At 33.7% G+C, this 20,855-nt stretch overlaps 2 protein-coding genes across 5 annotated transcripts; both read left to right on the plus strand.

The window, feature by feature from the left end:
• Nucleotides 1-3,150: 3,150 nt before the first annotated feature.
• LOC107892598 (receptor-like protein kinase FERONIA) lies at nt 3,151-14,260 on the plus strand. 2 transcript variants are annotated; one of them, XM_041081625.1, is made up of 3 exons: nt 3,151-3,488; nt 3,781-5,229; nt 14,209-14,260. In XM_041081625.1, exon 2 carries the CDS (start codon nt 4,020-4,022, stop codon nt 5,202-5,204), a length of 1,185 nt encoding a protein of 394 aa, XP_040937559.1. In that variant the 5' UTR covers nt 3,151-3,488; nt 3,781-4,019; the 3' UTR covers nt 5,205-5,229; nt 14,209-14,260. The 2 variants fall into 2 exon arrangements, with proteins under 2 accessions (XP_040937559.1, XP_016673155.1); XM_016817666.2 differs by lacking the exon at nt 14,209-14,260 and having other exon boundaries at nt 3,781-5,288.
• Nucleotides 14,261-15,893: 1,633 nt separating this feature from the next.
• LOC107892607 (protein tesmin/TSO1-like CXC 3) lies at nt 15,894-19,772 on the plus strand. 3 transcript variants are annotated; one of them, XM_041081626.1, is made up of 9 exons: nt 15,894-16,019; nt 16,128-16,689; nt 16,780-16,955; nt 17,042-17,803; nt 17,876-17,950; nt 18,160-18,337; nt 18,425-18,523; nt 18,790-18,856; nt 19,329-19,772. In XM_041081626.1, the coding sequence occupies exons 2-9, from the start codon at nt 16,270-16,272 to the stop codon at nt 19,358-19,360; spliced, it is 1,809 nt and encodes a 602-aa protein (XP_040937560.1). In that variant the 5' UTR covers nt 15,894-16,019; nt 16,128-16,269; the 3' UTR covers nt 19,361-19,772. The 3 variants fall into 3 exon arrangements, with proteins under 3 accessions (XP_040937560.1, XP_040937561.1, XP_040937562.1); XM_041081627.1 differs by lacking the exon at nt 15,894-16,019 and having other exon boundaries at nt 16,171-16,689; nt 17,042-17,224; nt 17,408-17,803; XM_041081628.1 differs by lacking the exons at nt 15,894-16,019; nt 18,425-18,523; nt 18,790-18,856; nt 19,329-19,772 and having other exon boundaries at nt 16,171-16,689; nt 18,180-18,331.
• Nucleotides 19,773-20,855: the final 1,083 nt, after the last annotated feature.

A 20,855-nucleotide genomic window follows, 5' to 3' on the forward strand; every position in this document is an offset into this window, starting at 1 on the left:
AGGGATGTTGACAGGTCTTGAATAGGCCCTATCAGCCTGAATCTTCGGGCAATTAAGTAACGCCATGTATTCCTCCACAGTAGATACTAAATCAACTTCTCCGAAGGTGAAGCAACTGTAAGCAGGGTTCCAAAACTGCGCGAGAGCCCGGAACAAGTACTTGTCCACCTTTACATCGAGCAAATAGGGTAAATCGCCGTAGTTACAGTAAAAGAGTTGCTTAACTTCGCCATTCCAACTTTTCCATATATCCTTTAACTCTTGCAGGTCATTTTGAGTCACACTGATGCGAGTGAAATCCCACAACTCCGATTCATATCCCTCGGTCAAACTATCTCCTTTCTCTTGTTGCGTTCTCTCAGACCACACTCGGACGGCTGTATTATCCTCCACTCTATCAAGAAATCCTTTTTCCATGCTAAACTCTTCTATTTAGTAACCGAACGTAAATTAACACCCTTTTATGATGAGATGCCATGCGAAAACAATCAAAACACAACAAGTTAGTATTATATACAAAGAATAAAATTCAAAACAAATAAGGAGTAAATAAACACCTATTAGGGTAACCACTAGGGTTCGGTGTAGTTCTACCTAGGGTAGGCTCTTAGGGCTCATTACATGTAGTTCGGTTCTAAAGTAAAGGTACCTGAACCAACAGATTCCTCGATCCTCGCCCATTATAGGCTCATACGGACCGAGTTCGATTCAGGGGAATATATTTCCCTACGGCTATACGGAGATGAAAACCTCACGAAGACGCAGGTACGGATGTATCCCGAAAGTAATCCGCTAGCCCATGTGGAGGTGAAAACCTCACGAAGGCATAGTTTCTCACTCTCACTTAAAGGGTGTGACCATAACGGTTATGTTAATGCAATATGCGATGTGTGAGAATATATACATAAGAAAACCTGAGGCAATAAAGAAAATAAAGCTAAAACGATAAAAACTATAAGAAAAACATATGAAATGTAATGAAGGGATCGTAGATTTAAAACGAAAAATGAATTTTCAATTTTCGACAAAGGACAAAAATTAATCAATTTGTGGCTCGACTCTCGATATCCCCAGCGGAGTCGCCAAGCTGTCGAAACCATTTTTTTTTGAAAACGGGAATCGACTTGGTTTGAAAGCGAAAATTAAAATGGGAGTCGCCACCGATCTTTATTAGGTGTGATCGGATCACCTTTGTTTTAATAAATCAATTTTAGTTTACTAAAACAGTGCCTTTGGTCTACGAAACTTGAGAGAATGGGTTCGGGAGTCGGTTACGTGCGAGGAAGGATTAGCACCCTCGACACGCCCAAAAATTGGTACCGAATTGATTAGTTAATGTCTTAATGTCGAAGGTTGAAAATCGGGAATGGATTTTAAAATACAATCCTTTTTATTGATGTCGATTTTAAAAATGCTTGAATTAGCTTGAATCGATTGTTTAAAGATTTCCTTGTCTCGAGATATCAGAGTATCACATCCCGTAAGTTAGGACACAATACCATGAATTCCCGAGCACAAAGTTGTCCCCTAATTTGAATGAGAATCTCATGTGTTTTAAAACTTGAAAAGGATATTTTGCTATTTAGAAACAACGAGAAAATCGAAACCCCGTAAGTTAGGGCACAATTCCTCGATATTTCAAAATGCATGACATTGCCTTATTTGGAAAATTTTGCTTTTGAATAGTAGCGAATGCAATATTCAAGCAACATGTGTTATTTATTTAGGTTAAAATAAGGTGATCTATTGGATAAATACATTGAGGTTTAATTCGCGAGGCAAAGATATGAAATAAAATATGGTATGACATAGAACAATGATCCACGCATAAAATATTCCACAAGCGCATGGCAATAATATGAACGTGAGTAAGCAAATTTACATACATGCAATAGCGATAATCATGCAACATTCAAATAATAGCGTCGATAACTAAAAAAGCCAATGGATTAAATGGTAAAAGATATAAGGCAAAATTAAATGCATAAAATGTAAACAAATTTACGAATAATAACAAACGAATTTAAAATGAATAGCGTGAAAAAGAAATTTACTATAAACAATGTACAAAATAAATTAAAAAATAGAGTATGTGTAAAAGAGATTTTTAAAATAGTTAATATACGAGACATCAAAGAAATAACTAGTATGTATATATATATGAAAAATGGATATAATAATTTAAAATTTGATAATATATATTTATATAAATTTTAAAGTAAATAAATAAACAATTTCAAATGAATAATACATAAAGCGAGTTTAAAATAAATAATGTAGAAGAATTTTAAAATCTATATTATACAAAGCAAATAAAAAAATCATATGAAATATTTTAAAATAGATAAATATATACAAATAAAAGTGTAAAATATGGAATAAGTAGAATGGGTCTAAAATAAGGTATATAAAATAATTTTAAAATAAATAATATACAATTTAATTTAAAGGTAATAAATAAGAAGTTTAAAATATATAATACGTAAAAAAATTAAAAATAGACAATATAAATATGTTTTATAATGTTAATAGTTCAAAGGTAATATAAAGAGAGTTATTCGAAATACATAATATACAATAATTTAAAATATAAAATAATTTGAAATAAATATATAACAATTTTAAAGAATTATAAATATATAAAAAAAGCTTGAAATAAACTATATGTATATATATAATAAGTAAGGAATAAAAAATAAATAATACATATAAAATAGATTAAGGTAACAAATATACATAAAGCAAGTTAAAATAAATAATAAGAATTTGAATAAACAGTACATTAAAATAAGTTAGAATAGGTGTAAATAAATAACATATAAAATATTTGAAATAACATATAAATGAAACATTTAAGAAAGGGTTAATAGATGAATTAAATAGATTTAGGACATGGCTAAAAACGAATTAAAATTCGGGGTTTAAAAGTATAAATATTGGAAAGTTAATTAGGGATCAAAACGAAAACCAAACAGGATCCGAGGGCTAAATTTTAAAAACAAAAGAAGACAAAAAATGGGGCTTGATTGAATGGTGGTTGCGAAGGAGAAGGACCAATCGCAGAAATATCCCTTTTAGGGAGAATTCACAACCCCCAGTACACCAACGGCACCGTTCCATATGACTTAAAACAAAAAAAAGTTCCTCTTTTTTCTATTTTGTTGGTTCCTCTTTGAATTTCCAAGAGAAAAAAAAACAAAACCTTTTTCTTTTCCCCCCTTTTCGTTTTCGTTTCTTCTCTGCTAGGGTGATGCACCCATCATCGCGCCGCCACCAGACCACCTCTCCTCCACCATGGACGGTGGTCGGAGAGGTGCTAAATGGCCCTTTTAGCCCTTGTTCGCGGCAAAAAACAAATAAAAGAGGACGCTTTGGTCCTTTTACCAAACAGACGCACCCGCCAAAGCCGAGACCAAACCTTGAAAGGTTTTGAGGCCCTTGGTGCCGGTGAAACACCCTTGGCGACGGTGGAGCGTAGGACCACTCAGGTAAGTTTATTCCTCTTTCTTTTTATTTAAAAGATTTGTGTTTTGAAATAAAATAAAAATGAAAGAAACAAGAAACGAAAATATCTAATGAAAGATTGAAAACCTTCGAAGTTTCTGTTCTGCCTTGTATTTTCAGTGTGCGTACCCCAGAGAAGGGATATCCTTTTTCGCTTTTTAAAGCCGGATTACAATATTTTACATCCATTTTTCTTGTCGTTTTGCTATTTGTTTCTTTTATTTGTCATTTTTTTCTTGTTTTTTTTTTACTGCTCGCGTGTTCCTCTCTTTGTAGGTGTGTCAGAGGCATGTGAGGCCGGTGGTTGGTGCCCTGAGCGGTGGTGACGCACGCGGCAGAAGAGGCATGCGGCGGCTGAGGCTGAAGGAGGCTAGGGTTGCTGAAAAATCTTAAGCAAATGGGCTTATTATTTGGGCTAGGGTTTGATGTAAATTGGGCTTGGGTAATTTACTTTGGGCCAGGCATAATTGGGCTTGTACACAAGTTATAAAGCTCTCAAAATTTGCGTCCAAATCATGAGTTGCATTCTTTTATTATTTTGTCTACCTACTCTTTGGCAAATAGTAGCTGCAATTGATTGGAAAGGGCAGAGAAAAGCTTTCATGAAGTCTCAATCATCTGACCATTGCCAGAACTTTACATTTGATGAGGTAAAGGTAGCCACCAACAACTTCTCTGATGCTTTACTTCTTGGAGCTGGAGGTTATGGGAAAGTTTACAAGGGATCCATTAATGGTAGCACCAATCTTGTTGCAATAAAACGAGCCAATCCATGTTCTCACCAAGGACTAAATGAGTTCCAGACAGAAATTTTTCTGCTATCACAGCTCCGTCACAGCCACGTAGTCTCTTTGATCGGATGCTGCAAGGAAAGAAAAGAAATGATACTCGTTTACGATTATATGGCGAACGGCACCTTACGTGATCATCTATACAAGATGAAGAAGCCTCCACTTTCCTGGACGCGAAGGCTCACAATCTGTATTGGTGCAGCTCGAGGGTTGCATTACCTTCATACAGGTTCGAAGCATAGCATTATACACCGTGATGTGAAGAGTACTAATATCCTGTTAGATCAGAATTGGGTGGCCAAGATTTCAGATTTTGGACTATCAAAAATTGGCCCCAACATGCTAACCCAGTCGAACACGCATGTTACTACACTGGTGAAGGGAAGCTTTGGGTACTTGGATCCAGATTATTACAAGCGTCAGAAATTAACTGAGAAATCAGATGTGTACTCCTTTGGGGTAGTGTTGTTTGAGGTATTGTCTGCCAGACCTGCTGTTCTACAACTGACAGAAAACACGGAGGAAGAGCAGGAGAAGGTAAATTTGGCTGAGTGGGTCATGCATTGTTACCAATCAGGGAGGGTTGATCAAATCATTGACCCGTATCTACAAGGAAAAATAGATCCAACAAGTCTGAGAACATTCACAGACATAGCAAGGAAATGTTTGGGTGAGAAGGGCAGTGAAAGGCCAACGATGGGTGAGGTGTTGTGGAATTTGGAGCAGGCATGGCTGCAGCAGCAGGAGAGTGATTGTTTCCAAAATGATGGCAACTACGGCGTAGCTGACAGGACAACAGCTAATGGATTATCTGTAATCGTAGACGTTGATGGAGTACCTCTGCATGGTGCTTCAGATCCCACCCCAGGAGTAGAGTTCTCCGAGATCATAGCCCCGATCGGGCGCTGAAGAATCCCAAGGTTTCGGCAGTAAGGTCTGATTTGTCTTCCTAGTCCTAGGACTTGATTAGTAAACTAATGGCCTTTAGATTCAGTGGAACTTCAATTACAAGTGACAATTCAACAGAGGAGGCTAGTGAATGAATTGATACTTAATATTTAAATAATTAAAATTTAAAAATTTTATGAAAGAATAAATAACATTATTTAAAATTTTGTGAATGGATAAATAATATTTTATCCTTAAAATTATAACAATCAAAATATTTAAAATATTAATATTTAATTTTTTAAAATTTTATGAAAGGATAAATAACATTTTATTCTTAAATTTAGACAGTTAAAATATTATTTATCCCTTAAAAAAAATTCTCTTATCACAAGTGAAATTAGTTGTTTATTTAAATCCATCTATATCCAGAATTTCTTTTAATCATTAGTTAATAAGTAAGCAGCTTCCTTAGATAAATAATATATAAATTTTAATTGGCTTAATGATGAATTTGACCACTAATGTTTATATGTTTTATCAAAATGATCTTAATTGTATTTTTGAGTCTTTTTTACCATTAACCTTTATTATTTTTTAAATATGTTTTTCTAATAAATTTAATGAATAAATTTAAGGTTTCAATGTTTCTTTTGTTTTAAAAGGGTTCAATCTTTTATACATTTGTTTACTGAGAAGTTAGAATTATTTTTTTATATAATTAATACAATTAGGGTCATTTTGACAAAACATGCAAACGTTAGTGGTCAAATTTGTTATTAAGGCTTTTTAATTTTATGAAAGAATAAATAATATTTTTTAAAATCTTATGAAAGGATAAATAATATTTTTTCTTTAAATTTATAACAGTCAAAATATTATTTATCCTTAATAATTTTATGAAACGATAAATGTAACACCTCGAATTTTGGGGTTAAAAGTTTTTGGGTTTTGTGGTTAGGATTAGAGAGAGAGGTGTGCTATTGTGTTTAATCGCATGTTTAAATATCAAAATGGGTCTGTTGGTCTGGTGGTTTAGTGAACCTCAAGTTTTTGGGTTTGAGTCTTTGTAGAGAAACATTTTATTACGTTTTATTTTAAGATAATTGTAACACCCCTAACCCGTATTCGTTACCGAATTAGGGTTATGAGGCATTACTGTATAAAACACAGTTCAGCACACTCATTCCTCACCTTTCATACACCAAGAATTAATAAACATTTAAAACTTATCAATTTCAAATATCCACAATTCACTTATTATAAATTCGAATACATGGGTCATAATTCAAATTCAGAAATAATCAAACCTTACTGAACATATATCGCAAATAAGCGCATTTCAAAAATTCCAACTAATTCAGTACGAACATATATCAAAACCCAACTGATTATGTTCCATAATTACTAAATTCGAACCAAACTTGTATATATCAAAGACATGTTCACATAGTTAATACTTCCAATATTTAGTTCCTTATATCCATCATATTAATGCCATTTTCATAATTAAAATCATATTCCATTATATATCATTACACTTCATACTTCGAATATATGCCAATTTCTATCTCATTAATCGTATATCAAACATATCATTTGATAACTTCTGCACAAGTTCATAATAAAACCAATTGAATCATATTACATGAATTATTATGCAATCACATATGAAACTTAAATACATTATAACATGGCCGAACATACTAATGATGCATATATATACAAGTGCTCAATTCATCTTAAAAATAAAAGTCATACTTAGCACTTGAACACAAATAACACTCTAGCATGCATCTAATTCATATCTATATTAATATACCTAAAGTTCATATTTTTATCCTATTAACTAACCCAAAACATACTTAATCATTACCATCATTAGCCATTTGAACCTATACCAATACAATCAACCAAAACAATCATAAAACATATTCATTACTTACCACTTAGTAACCGAACCTGTTAAGTTAATATACCATCATCCACCACTCTAATTATACCACATTTCATATTTCCAAAATGAGTTAACTATTAAAATGACTATCAAAACCAAACTCATTAAACATTTTAATTAAGAACATGTAAAACCAAACTTAAGCATAATAAGCAAGTTATTTTCGCATGGCTTTAAATACATACTCATTCAAAATAATTAACTCCAAGACTAGCCTATACATGCCACATAACCGAGTCTCAAAATATTATTTACTGAAATGATAACATGATAGTGTGATGTTGTCTCCATCGACTTCCAACCCGAGCAAATCTCCGAAAATTTATAAACATAAGAAAAACAAAACACAGAGTAAGCTTTTAAGCTTAGTAAGCTCGTATCTTAATAAACTTAACATAACAAATACTTTCATTACAATATCGTAAACATAATATGCTATCTCACACAACCTTTCTAAATTTCATAACATGTTCTCATATCAAATTATCATCATTCAATATTATACTTACTCATTTAACCAACTTTAACTTTCACAAACTTATTCAATTAAATTTTCATACATCAACCATTTCACACTTTCATATAGCCAAATGAACACATTATGGGAAATAACACATTTAATTATATATCTTTCTCATATGAATCTCGTATGATCATTTATAATCAAATTCACTTTTCATTCACATAGCATCTGACAAATTTCACATATGCAACTTTACAAATCACATCTTATTCATTCATTTATGTTTCATTGGCACATAATCATATTTCATTTCCACATACATCACAATACATTATTTGCACATATACTTATCTTATTTTCAAATAGGTAATCAATTATCATGTACCTGATCGTTTTAGCTCGTTTAACGTATTCAACTACCATATCAGCAATAAATCTTTTAGGCATAAACTTATAATAATTCATCGGCATAAAGCCTGCTAGGCCTAAGCCTGTATCTCACACTGGCATAAGGCTGCTAGACTCAAAGTCTGATTTTGTACACCGGCAATAAGCCTGATAGGCATAAGCCCGATTTAATTCACCAGCACAAGGCTTGCTAGGCTCAAAGCCCGAATATCACCATTATAAAGTCGTCTCATAAACAATTCATATAATATAGCATGTATACCTGTTCACTTTGCTCGATTTAATCATTCAATCACAATTTATAATTTCCCTTTGAATCATTCGATATTTCGCACACTAAGTGTCATTCTCAACATCTCGCACACTGAGTGCCATATTTGATTGCCCCGCACACTAAGTGCCACATTTAGTCGATATGTCGTCAAACTTTAAAATATTCACATATATACAATTTATACGATATTAAAGCATTAGAAGTATAAATTTAACAATGCTTATTGCATACGAACTTACCTGGCTAAATTGTAGAGATACCAAAGTTCAGGAGCATTTTGGTAATTTTCTTATTTTCCTCGATTTTCCACCCGATCTTAACCTAAATTAATAATTTCATTCAATATATTAATTTAGACAGTAAAACACTTCATTTCATACAATTTGGTCATTTTTATCATTTTACAAAATTACCCCTAAAGTTTTACTTTTATTCATTTTAGTCCCTTAGTTCAAAACATGCAAATTAACCATTTTTAACCATAATTAAGCTTAGTCGAATGTTCATGGTATCAAAACAGTCCATAATTCACTTTATGGCAAAATTATAGTTTTGCCCCTAATATTTTAACTTATTTACAATTTAGTCCCTATATCATAAAAATGAAAATTCATGAAATTGAGTAAAATTATACTATAGACGAATATCACTAGTGTTTCTAGCATCCCACACATTTCATTTATTTCACATTTTAACCACAAAGTTTTCACATTTATCAATTTAACCTTAATTGTCAATTTCACAAAAATTCACTTAATAAAAAGTGTTTAACTATCAATAAGGACTCATATTCTTCCATTAAAATTTAAAACCCTATTATACTCATCAATAGAAAATATCAAACTATTCAATGGTTTTGCAAAATAGCCCCCTCATTAGTAAATTAAGCAACAACGATCCTTTAAATATAAAAATAATTAAAAACGGGACTAGAAATGCCTACCATGCATTAGCTGAAAGTTGGAAGCTTCTCCCATGGCTTCTCAAGCCTTCATATTCGGCTGGTAAAAAGAGAATGAAAAGATGACATCTTGATTCTTTTATTTTATTCATTTTATTATTATTTTTAACCAATTTACAATATTAACCTTTATACACTTTATTTATTACACCAAATGCCAAGCCATCATATCTCACTATCTCTTTAATGGGATAATTCCAAATAAGGACTTCCACTTTAAAGTTCTATAGCTATTTAATACCTTTACCTTATAGAACACAACTTTTGCACTTTACGCGATTTAGTCCTTTTTATTTAATTAACTATCGAAACGATAAAACTTTTCAATGAAACTTTAATACCATCTTATTGCCACTATGTAAATATTTATAAAAATATTTACGACTCGGTTTATAGAAACAAGGTCCTGATACCTCATTTTCTAAACCTACTTAACCTTAGGGTCATACCACTTGAACTTAATAAATCGCTTATAAAACAAAAATCACAATATCAAAAACATTTTTAAAATCACAATTAACTCATAAATATTAAATATAATATCTACAAACCTACTTGTCAGATTTGGTGGCCCCAAAATTACTGTTCCGATTAACCCTAAAAAAGGGCTGTTACAATAATAATTTCTACTTATTTTTATTTATTTATTTCTATTTTATTTATTTTTATTTGTTTTCTAGACATTCCTTTTTGGGTTCCTTTTCTTTTGTTTTTTTTTTCGTTTTTGTTCTTCATTATTTTTGAACGGTTTACGTGGGAGATTTGGAGAACTTCGATTTCTTGGTTTGTGAGTCAGATTCTAGATGTCTTGGATCACAAAACAGGTGTGGGATTCGAATCTTATCTATTTTTGTTTTGCGAATGATTGTTTCGACATTTCTTGAGTATGCTCTAAACTGTCGATTTTGGGTAGTAGTTGTTGAAAAGTATGGGGAATACAACATATCTCGATATACTCTTGTCATTGCGTAGGTTGGGAGTTGTTTCGATGGTTAAAACGGTGATTTTTGACTGGTTCTGAAGTGGTTTCTTGACCACATGGGTCTCCACACGGGCGTGTGCCAATTCATACGGCCGTGTGCTTTTAGGAATTAGGGTTTTTCAGCAAGTTTTGGTGCCATACGGCCTGGCCACACAGTCATGTGGTCGATTTGGGGATTTTGTCAATTTACACACGGCCGTGTCCCCTGGGCACACGAGCTTGTGTGTTTGGGAATTAAGGTTTGAGTGATTTGGTGCCACACGGGCGTATGGCCAATTTGGGGATTTAGAGATCCCACACGAGAGTGTGTTTTGGACATACGGTGGTGTTTGGTGGGCACACGGGCATATAAGACCCTCACACGGTCGTGTTTGCCCTATTTTTATTTTAGCTCAATTGGACAGAGAGTTACACGGCCTATTCCCACGGCTATTTCCTTGGTCCACACGGGCATGTACCTCAGTCACACGGTCATGTGCTTCTTTTCACACAGGCGTGTGCCTCAGCCACACAGCCATGTGCCCCTCTTCACACTGGCTTTTGACCTCTCACATGGCCAGAGCACACGAACGTGTGGTTCTAAGGCACTTAATTTGGTTCTGTGTGTGTTTTTGATATGAAAATGTGTCTGTGTGCTTCAACCCTTAGCTAAGCCTTAATAAGGGTGGATAAGACTTTGATTTGGGCTACGGCTTATATGATATTTGAATTTGTTGTGTGAGATGCCTGACTCTGAACCCTGTTAGCTGGGTGTGTGTGTGTGCATATCTGTTTCTTTCTAACTGTCTGTGGATGAGCTCATTGTTTTCTGTGATATTGTACACGTACATACACTTGCATAAAGTAAAGTTTTGGGTGGGTTTGCGAAGAGAAGGGAGTCTGATTCTGATCTGATCTACCAGTTCTACTGTAATTTACTCGTACAGCGATTTATCACACTGTACTGCATGTGCTTCAGCTTTGTTGTGTACTATTATCTGATCTGGTAGTTTAAACTACAACATGTCTGTACAGCAAATTACCGCATTGCATTGTATAGCACGTATGCCAGCTCTACTATGTATTAATATCTGTGTGGCTTAGTCTACGTATATGGTGTGTAGGGTTGGATGGGCCTTCGAGGTCCTATGTGGTGTGTTTTGGTTGGATGACCTTAAGCAGCTCTTATAGGGTGTGATCGGAGGACGGATAGGTGTGTTGGCTGGATGGGTGGGTTTTACCACTTGACTGCATTTCATCCGCATCTGTCTACGAGTCTTAACTGTAAGATTAGTTGTCTATATTTGGTTTGTCTGAACAACACTTGTGTTGGGTTTTCTGTGTGAACTTGGTGTGCTCTGATTGTTACATTCTGTTGGGGCTTTAGTTCAAAGTATGTTTTCTGGCTCTGTGAGTATTTGAAATTCTGTTGCGCTTGTAATAGCCTAAATTCAAAGTTATCGGAACAGTGGTTTCGTAACCACAAATCCGATTTAAAGAGAAATTTATTTCAATATTTTTGCATGAAAATTGATACGATAGGAAAATCGTATGAAAATATTGATAGAAAAATTTTACCGATTTAGTGGTTAGTTAGAAAAAGAAATTATTGAAGAAATTGGGTAAAAACAAGGTATCGGGACCTCTATCTCGTAAAACCGAGTCGAAAATAATTTTATAAATATTTATGAAATGTTAGTAATGTGGTATTAAAATTTCGTTAGGAAATTTTAATGTTTGGGTAGTCAATTAAATGAAAAGGACTAAATTGTAATAGGTGTAAAAGTTGCTAGAATGATTAAATAGCTTAAGAGTCTAATGAGAAAGGATTTAAAAGGCAATTAGACCCAAAATTTATTTGGGCTGGACGGCAAGGGCATGAAATCAGCAGGAAAATTGATAAATTAAGGGCAAAATTGGAATATTGAAAAATTAACTAAATAAAACTAGGACTAAATAGGAAATATCTAGATTTCTCTTCATTTCTCTTCAATTCCAGCAGCTAAAAACGCCATAGGAGGGTTCTCTAAGCTGGTATTTCATAATTTTTGCACCAAGTGAGTTAATCCTTGCCTTTTTCTTGTAATCTTTGTGTTTCTAAGACTACTAGGTCCTACTATTAAATTCATTAGTTTTTGATTTCATGGATGAAATTGAAAGTCACCATGGTTGAGTGTTGTAAGTTCATGATTAAATAGAATGAAATTAAAGCTTTAATTTTTTTATTAGATGATTTTATTAAGTAATTTCAATAGAAATTGATTTTTAGGACCTAATTGTGAAAATGCTTAGATTTAAAGTCTATTGCTGAAATTCTGATTTCTAAAGGTTTTAAACTAGTTTAAGGTGATAGAATAAAATTTTAATTGAGAAAAATCAGCTCAATTGAGAGGCTAATTGAGTAGGGACGAAATTATCATTTATTAAAAGCTTAGGGGAAAAATGGTAATAAACAGCTTGCACAAAAACAGTTTGGACAGCAGCAGTAGACTAACTTTGAAAAATCACCATAAATTGTAGAAATCGAATTAGAAGATGGACAAAATATGGAATTAAATCTTATTGAGTCTAGTTTCTCATAGAGAAATAGTGTAAGTAATGGATTTGTAAATTTTGAGATATAATGAATTTTGTGAGAAAAGGTCAGAATGAATTTGGGTTCCCCTGTTCTGACTTTGAAAAATCATAAAAAATTGAAGAAAAATAATTATGGGCTTAAATTTATATGTATAGAATCCTGAATGAGTCTATTTTTAAGAGAAACAAACAAGAACATCATTTGAATCCTGTATGAAGAGATAATTAATTTTTAGTGAAGAAGGGTCAGAACTGTCAGACAGCAGAACAGGGGTTACTTTAAAGAATAAACTGTACTTATTGGCTAAACCAAAAATTCTGAACATTTTATGGTAAGAAGATATATGAGTCTAGTTTCAGGGAAAATTAACAGATCTTAATTTGGAGTTCCATATCTCGAGTTATAAATAATTTAGTGACTATGACTCAAATAGATAACTTTGAATAAACTATAAATAATAATAGTTGAATTATAGAGAATGTTGCATATGAACATGAAATGTATTAAATTGATAATTAAATTTATTTATTTAGATCCAGAAGATTCAAATAAGAAGCTAGATCGAGGAAAGGAAAAAGTTCGAGATTAGTAGATTTTTTTTTACAAACAAGTATCAAGATAAGTTCGTGTAACTTGAATTATATTCTTAAATGCTTGAGATTGTATGTTATTGATGTGAATATTATTTGAATGTTCATTGTATGAAAATTTATGAAACATTGATATATTTGATAAAATGGGAAGAAATCCCGGTTGAATGAAAGGAAAATTCGATGGATCTCTGAAAAGGAATTGACGGTAAAAAGGATCTAGCCCGGACGGGTGATAGCCCTCCCGAAGAATATGTGTAAAATGGATTTAGCCCGGACGGGTAATCCGAATTAGGGTCTGAATTTAGCCTAGACTGGTAATTCAGATCCAAGCTCATTAGAGTAATTGCCGTTGCAGGGGATTTAGCCTGGACTGGTAATCCCGACAATACTCTATGAGTTTATATTGCAGGGGATTTAGCCTGGACTGGTAATCCCGCTGCAAGGTTGAGGTTCGCGGGAATGTGCTCTCTGAAATGGAAATGTGCGCACATGAATATGATTTAACGGACCCGGAATTGTACACTAAAAGTGTATCTCTGAAAAATCCATCGAAATTCCAATAAATTCAACGGGATAAATATGAAAAAATAACAAGGAAATGGAAATTATGATATTGATGAGCTCATCAATCATGGTATATATTACTGGTACATGGAAATTATTGTACCAACTTGAATGTTGAGTTTGTGCATATTAAGGTAATGATGCATTGAATGGATATATGAATGTTTATTGTATTGTATTGAAAATATTAGGTAAGTATAATTCTTGTTACATGAGCTTATTAAGCACAAAGTGCTTACCCCGTTTCCTTTTTCCCTATTTTGTAGTGTTAAGAGCTCGGAGGTCGGATTTGGTCGGAGACACATCACGCTATCAACCTCAGGATTTCGGTATATAAAGAAACTTTATTTTGGAAATCAATGGCATGTATAAGCTAATAAAGTAAATGATTCTGTGAAATGAATGTAGAGTTAGTCATTGGTATAGCTAACAAATCTTGGTTTTTGGGTATGTGATGACGTTATTTTATAAATATGCATGAATTTATCTTGAAAATATGTTGAATTGGATTGGTTGATATGGATTGTTTCTGGTTTAAAATTTCAGGGAAGATTAGATATCTATAAATGGGTTATATTGAGTTAAAAAAATTTTAATTCGTAAACTCCGGTAATACATCGTACCCTATTCCGGCAATGAATACGGGTAGGGGTATTATAGCGCTACTGGTTTGAATTTCGTAGTTCTGTCTCTTACCTTGTTTCGAACTCATATTGAGCTTGTGTAGCTCACCCCCTTAGTGTTTCCCCTTGCAGGTTTGTTACTGAAACTCTGTCGCTGGACTCGGTATGCGGAGGTCTCGAACAGTCTCGGTGAAAAGTAGACTTTCAGCTTTTATTTTTTAGTTCTGTTTGTTATTCGGTTTTTGAATTATAAGGTTTTATAAAACTGTTGTATAAGCTCCGTTTTAAATTTTTATTCACTCATTCGATTCCAGTTATATATATATATATTAAATTTAACTGTAATTTTATTGAATGAATTTTAAACAACTAAATGTTTCGGTTCGACGTGATAACTTGTTTTGTAAAAAACAACTATCACTTCGGTGATGAATATAACATCCCGGATCCGGTTTAAACTTCTAGGCCGGGTGCAGGGTGTTAGAATAAATAACATTTATCCTTAAATTTATAAGAGTCAAAATATTTAAAATATTATTTATCCTTAATAGTTAAGCAATTAAAATTTTATGAAAGAATAAATAATATTTTTTAAAAATTTTATGAAAGGATAAATAATATTTGATTTTTAAATTTAAACAATTAAAATATTTAAAATATTATTTATCCTTAAAATTTATTTATTTTTCTCACATCGCAAGTGAAATTAGTGGCTTATATAAATCTATTCGTATCCAGAATTTCTCATATGTATTATCTACATTTCATCCTTCTTTTACTCATTAGCTAGTAAGTAAGTATTTTAGCTTCCTTGGATAAAAATATATATTTTAAAAAAATTTATGAAAGGATAAATAATATTTATCCTTAAATTTAAAGCATTCAAAATATTCAAAATATTATTTATCCTTAATATTTAAACAATTAAAATTTTATGGAAGGATACTTAAAGTTCAGTTCTCTTTTTGGCTCTTACCGCAAGTGAAATTAATTGCTATGTAAATCCATCTGTATCCGGAATTTTCTCATTTGTATCATTCATAATTCATTATTCTTTCGTTAATCATATCATTTAAATTTAGTGTTTTTGTTTTTGTTTTTTTTTTTGCTCTTATCGCAAGTGAAATTAATTGTCTACGTAAATCCATTTGTATCCCGAATTTTATCATTTGTATTGTCTTCAGATAATCATGACTATATTTTTTAAAATTTTATGAAATAATAAATAATATTTTATTCTTAAATTAAAACAGTTAAAATTTATTTATTTATTTATTCTTGGCTCTTTCTATATTATTCACAATTCATCTCTTCAGTTTAACATGATTAGCAAGTACAGCACAATTGCAAATTGTTGAAGTAGTTAGCTTAACCGGTTATGATTCTGTTGCAATTAGTATTCTGTTACAATTAGTTACAGTTTCTTGAGCCTCTGTTGCTTCTGTTATCTCAGTGTATAAATGCAGACCTGATGTATTGAGCAAATTATGAATGAATTCTATATTTTCTCTCATTTTCTAATAATCATTTTACCTTCCTTGATTCTCCTTTGAGTGTTTCAGGTTGATTTAGCAAAACTTGAAAGCCAATCACCGTCAAATGTCGATTCCCTGAAGGAGAAGAAACAGCAACTGGGTTGTTTATTATCATCCTTTATCACTTTCTCGAGAAAATCTTCAAAAGCAAAAGGTTCTTGAAATATCGATGGAGTCTTCCAGAAATGCCATTGAGGCATCATCCCCTGCTACCTCTCCTCTGGAAAAAGAAACGACACCTGCTACCTCTCCTCCGGAAAAGGTAACGACTGCTGCTACCTCTCCTCCGGAAAAAGGAACGACTCCTGCTACCTCTCCTCCGGAAAATGAAACGACTCCTGCTACCTCTCCTCCGGAAAAAGAAACGACTCCTGTTACCTTTCCTCCGGAAAAGGTAACGACTTCTTCGACCTCTCCTCTGGAAAAAGTAACAACTCCTGCTACTGCTACCTCTCCTCCGGAAAAAGTAACGACTCCTGCTACTGCCACCTCTCCTCCGGCAAAAGAAACGACTCCTGCTACCTCTCCTCCGGCAAAAGAAACGACTCCTGCTACCTCTCCTTTGGAAAAAGTAACGACTTCTGAAAAAGTAAACAATTTGCCTTGTACCAAACATATATACCTAAAAGTATAGAAATGAATAAACACATAATTGGTAAAACCTTTGTTTTTATTGTAGAAATCTCCGGTTTCCGAATTTCTCAATCGTCTCTCTCCTATAATGCCATCCAGAGCGAGAGCATCACTGCGTAATCAAAGGCTTTCTGAGTTCAGTTTTACATCGATTTCTTCATTGGTTAACTCACCCCCTCTAAATGCACACCAACGACCAATATGCTTAAGCTTCGTTGAAAGGTGTTTTTTTTTTCACTGATAATATTTTTGGAAAGTCAACTAATCACTTTGCTCATAACTAAAGATTGTTTTGTCTATGCTGATAGAGATGAAATTGGTGGGTCAAGTTCAAATGGTCACAACCAAGACGATTCTATGATAAAAAATGGTGAATACTGGGCTCCACATGGTGAAACACGTGGTGCTTGTTTCAATACTTCAGAAGTGACGACTGAAAAAACTAAGGATAACGCAAATGATGGCGTGGTTGAGATTTCCGGTGATGAAAGGTGGCGTAGGATGTTGGATTTTTCAAATGGTCACAACCAAGGCGATTCTATGATAAAAAATGGTGAATACTGGGCTCCACATGATGAAACACGTGGTGCTTGTTTCAATGCTTCAGAAGTGACGACTGAAAAAACTAAGGATAACGCAAATGATGGCGTGGTTGAGATTTCCGGTGATGAAAGGTGGTGTAGGATGTTGGATTTTTCATCTAAAAACATCCCGGAACATGTTGAATCTGATGAATTTTTGGAACACGTGAGTCAAGGTTTCGATTCTCAGCCCACTTTCCTTGGTGGAAACCAGGGCATGTCGATTCCGCTCCCATCTTATATTCTACCATTAAACCATCATCCTTTCATTTCACCAGCTGGGGGAGTCGTACCATTAAACCATCATCCCTTCATTTCACCAGCTGGGAGAGTCAGTGATCATGTTGATAGTGATCACCAGGGAGGTCGTGTACCAGAAAAAATGGAGGATTCTCAGGAAATGTCCTTTCTTCACCTGCTTAGAAGTAAACAATTTGCTGACAGGGTTGACCAACAATCCAAATCCCAAGTTAGCTCAAAAGGGGAGAGGCAAGTTTACATAATATTTTTACTTGAATGATTTTCACATTGCTTTTTAGCTGTGGGATTTGTTGAATTCAGGAATAAAGAAACATTCCCAGTGAAGATTCCAGCCTGGAAACACTGCAACTGCATAAGATCCAGATGTGTGAAACTGTGAGTTCACATGCTAGATAGAACATTTCACTTGAGTGCTATGTTACTTGGACTCAGTTTAAGCATATACCCAAGATCGGTATGTTTAGTTTTCTTCATGTATTTAGAAGAAGTTTGGAACATCATACCCCCAACGTCCAGAGGTTGCTGAAAAAAGAAAAGAGTTTAGAGTACATCTGTTGAGTTTTGTTGTTTATTGTGATTGGCAGTTATTGTGAGTGCTTTGCAGCAGGGATTTACTGCGATAATTGTGCATGCCAGAACTGTTTGAACAATCCAGATTATGACGATACTGTTCTTGATACTCGACAACAAATTGAATTGCGTGACCCTCTTGCATTTGCTTCACCTGTTGTTTTCCCATCCAATGATTCTCCTAATGTTACTGTAATTATAACTTCTATAATCTTACACCTTTTTCCCTTTAAATTTGTGTTATCCCGTAAGTGTTTGACATGAGAAACTATGCGCCAGGGTCATGGAAACTTGATGAACGCTGGATCACCCAGGCACAGAAGGGGATGCAAATGCAAGAGGACAAAATGCCTAAAAAAGTACTGCGATTGCTATCGAGTATGTTTTAACTTTGTAGCTCCATGTTACTTATGTTGCTCCCAATTTCTCTTTTTTTCAAGTACTTATATTCGAGATCCATGTGTAATATACACCTTGACATAGATATGTTATATGACTCACTAAGTATATGAAAAAGAACTCTTTAAAATATTGAACAAATCGGTGTTAGACATAAAACCGACAACGCTCAGTTTGTGTTTAATAAATGATTGTAATTACCTCTAATCAATCCAACTACACAAATATTCTTCATTTATTTTTAGGCTGAAGTCGGATGCTCTGCCATATGCAACTGTGAGGATTGTGACAATTCTTTTGGCAAGAAGCCAGGTAATTTCTAAACTTGAAAATGATTGAACATATCTATAATGGACACATTTCTGGATCCTAAGGTTGAAACCAGGAATTTTTTTGAGATGAAGATTTAGTCACACATTTTTGTTTGAGCTAAAATGTAATTTCATAATTACATTAGTTTATATTTTCATACTTCTTAGAATGATTAAATCAAAATTTCATTATTGAGGGTCAAACTATAATTTGACCATGCATTAACATATAATTTTATAGATTTTGGGATTTAAAGAATAATTATCCCATTTTTGTGGGTGGGGGGAGCAGTGCCCCTGCCTCCCCTCCCTTCTCTTGTGCTGAATCCGATGCTCACACCCGATCATTAGTAACAAGGACCATTAAGTACTTATTTTTCCTGATCTGAATGATGAATGCTTAAACCCTTGCTGTGAATGCTTACATACAAGTATTATATACCCAATTATTAGTGACTAACTAACTTCACCAGGGAGATACAAAATCAATGTTCCGCTCTCATGAGATGTTGAATACAACGCAAGTTATGTCTGACAGCACCTTGGTCGGGACTCCAAATCCATTTTCATCAGTGTGGGAAAAACTTGCTGATAAGATCCATCTTACCGTATCAGCCCATCCTCATTCAAGAGCACATGAAATGAGTGACTGTCAAAATGTCTCACAGGCTGAATCAGAAAAGGGAACTAACCTTCATTCTCCTCTTCCTTGAGTCCTAAGCAACCATGGCGGAGTAAGGAGATTGATATCTGTTAGATCATGGTAGATAGTTTTCTTGACTACTTCATGGAAACTTCCAACCCCATCAAAACAGTGAAATCTGGCTCGGGTTTGGGGCTCTATAATGATGAATGACTTTGGTTTAATTTTGTCCGTTGTGCCTAATAAAATTGGTGAATGCATATCCCTCCAATTATATTATCTCCATATTTTTCCTTTACATGAACGGAGGCTCCGATGCATATGACCTTTGTGTTTGTGTGTATTTTGATGTTGTAAGTGCCATCCGTTTTGCGTTTATGTCTCACTTTTGCACTTTAATTTTGACGTAAACTCATTTTTCTAAAGGGACATTTAGTACGGTTTTAGTTTCATTTGTTATAAGAGAGGGATTTAAGCTCATTATATAGGAATGTTGGGATAGCACTTTTCTTAGCTGTATTCATGCTTACCTTTCTCCAACATTGTGGGCTAAATATATAGCGAGTGCTCTTGTAGGATAAAGCATTTCACATCTCTATATTTTGGGGCTCTTTGCTTATTTACTAATTTAAAAATCTAATTTGCCTAAACCCTGATCGGATTTCTAAATTGGACTATTTTTGAGGGTTCAGATGACTTAATTGAGTCATTACTTTTGCATTTTAGCATTGCATGAATTTTGTTAAAAGAGGGCTATAGTGGGAAGGTAGTTTGGTCACATTTGAAAGGTTCTCATTGTCCCAATTTTTGCATCAAAATATATTCTGATTATATTACAACTTAAATATTATCATAGTTAGTGACTTCTGCTTTTAATGGTCATTGGTGACCATTTTAAAACAGCAAAGGCAATTGCCTTAGAGAGATGTGGACATGTTGGAGCCTAATCTCATTGAAGGAAAAGTTTGAGTTTGCTATCTGATTCGCAAAGAGGAAAATTTGTTTAGAAAATATTTGTATGTTTTGCTTCTCCATTCTTTTTCTTAACTTTTTTGCAGTTTAAAACAATAAAAGAATATTTAAATTAATCATCTTGTTATACACCGTGATGTGAAGAGTACTAATATCCTGTTAGATCAGAATTGGGTGGCAAAGGTTTCAGATTTTGGACTATCAAAAATTGGCCCCAATGTTGTTGCAATAAAACGAGCCAATCCATGTTCTCACCAAGGACTAAACGGGCCGTGATGGGTTTGGGCTGGGCTCAACTAAAAAAATTATACTATTTATTAGTCTTGGGCTGAGCTGGGCCCAAAAAATGGTCTAAAATTTTGCCCAAGCCCGACTCGGACAAAAT

The sequence above is a fragment of the Gossypium hirsutum genome, chromosome A11, assembly GCF_007990345.1.
Source record: "Gossypium hirsutum isolate 1008001.06 chromosome A11, Gossypium_hirsutum_v2.1, whole genome shotgun sequence".
NCBI lineage: Eukaryota > Viridiplantae > Streptophyta > Magnoliopsida > Malvales > Malvaceae > Gossypium > Gossypium hirsutum.

Excerpts from the sequence above, each read along its gene's own strand:
- LOC107892598 (XM_041081625.1), top strand. The coding sequence starts at position 4,020 with ATGAGTTGCATTCTTTTATTATTTTGTCTACCTACTCTTTGGCAAATA.
- LOC107892607 (XM_041081626.1), top strand. The coding sequence starts at position 16,270 with ATGGAGTCTTCCAGAAATGCCATTGAGGCATCATCCCCTGCTACCTCT. Across the intron at positions 16,690-16,779 it reads AAGTAACGACTTCTGAAAAA|AAATCTCCGGTTTCCGAATT; the intron begins GTAAACAATTTG and ends TTTTTATTGTAG. Across the intron at positions 16,956-17,041 it reads TGCTTAAGCTTCGTTGAAAG|AGATGAAATTGGTGGGTCAA; the intron begins GTGTTTTTTTTT and ends CTATGCTGATAG.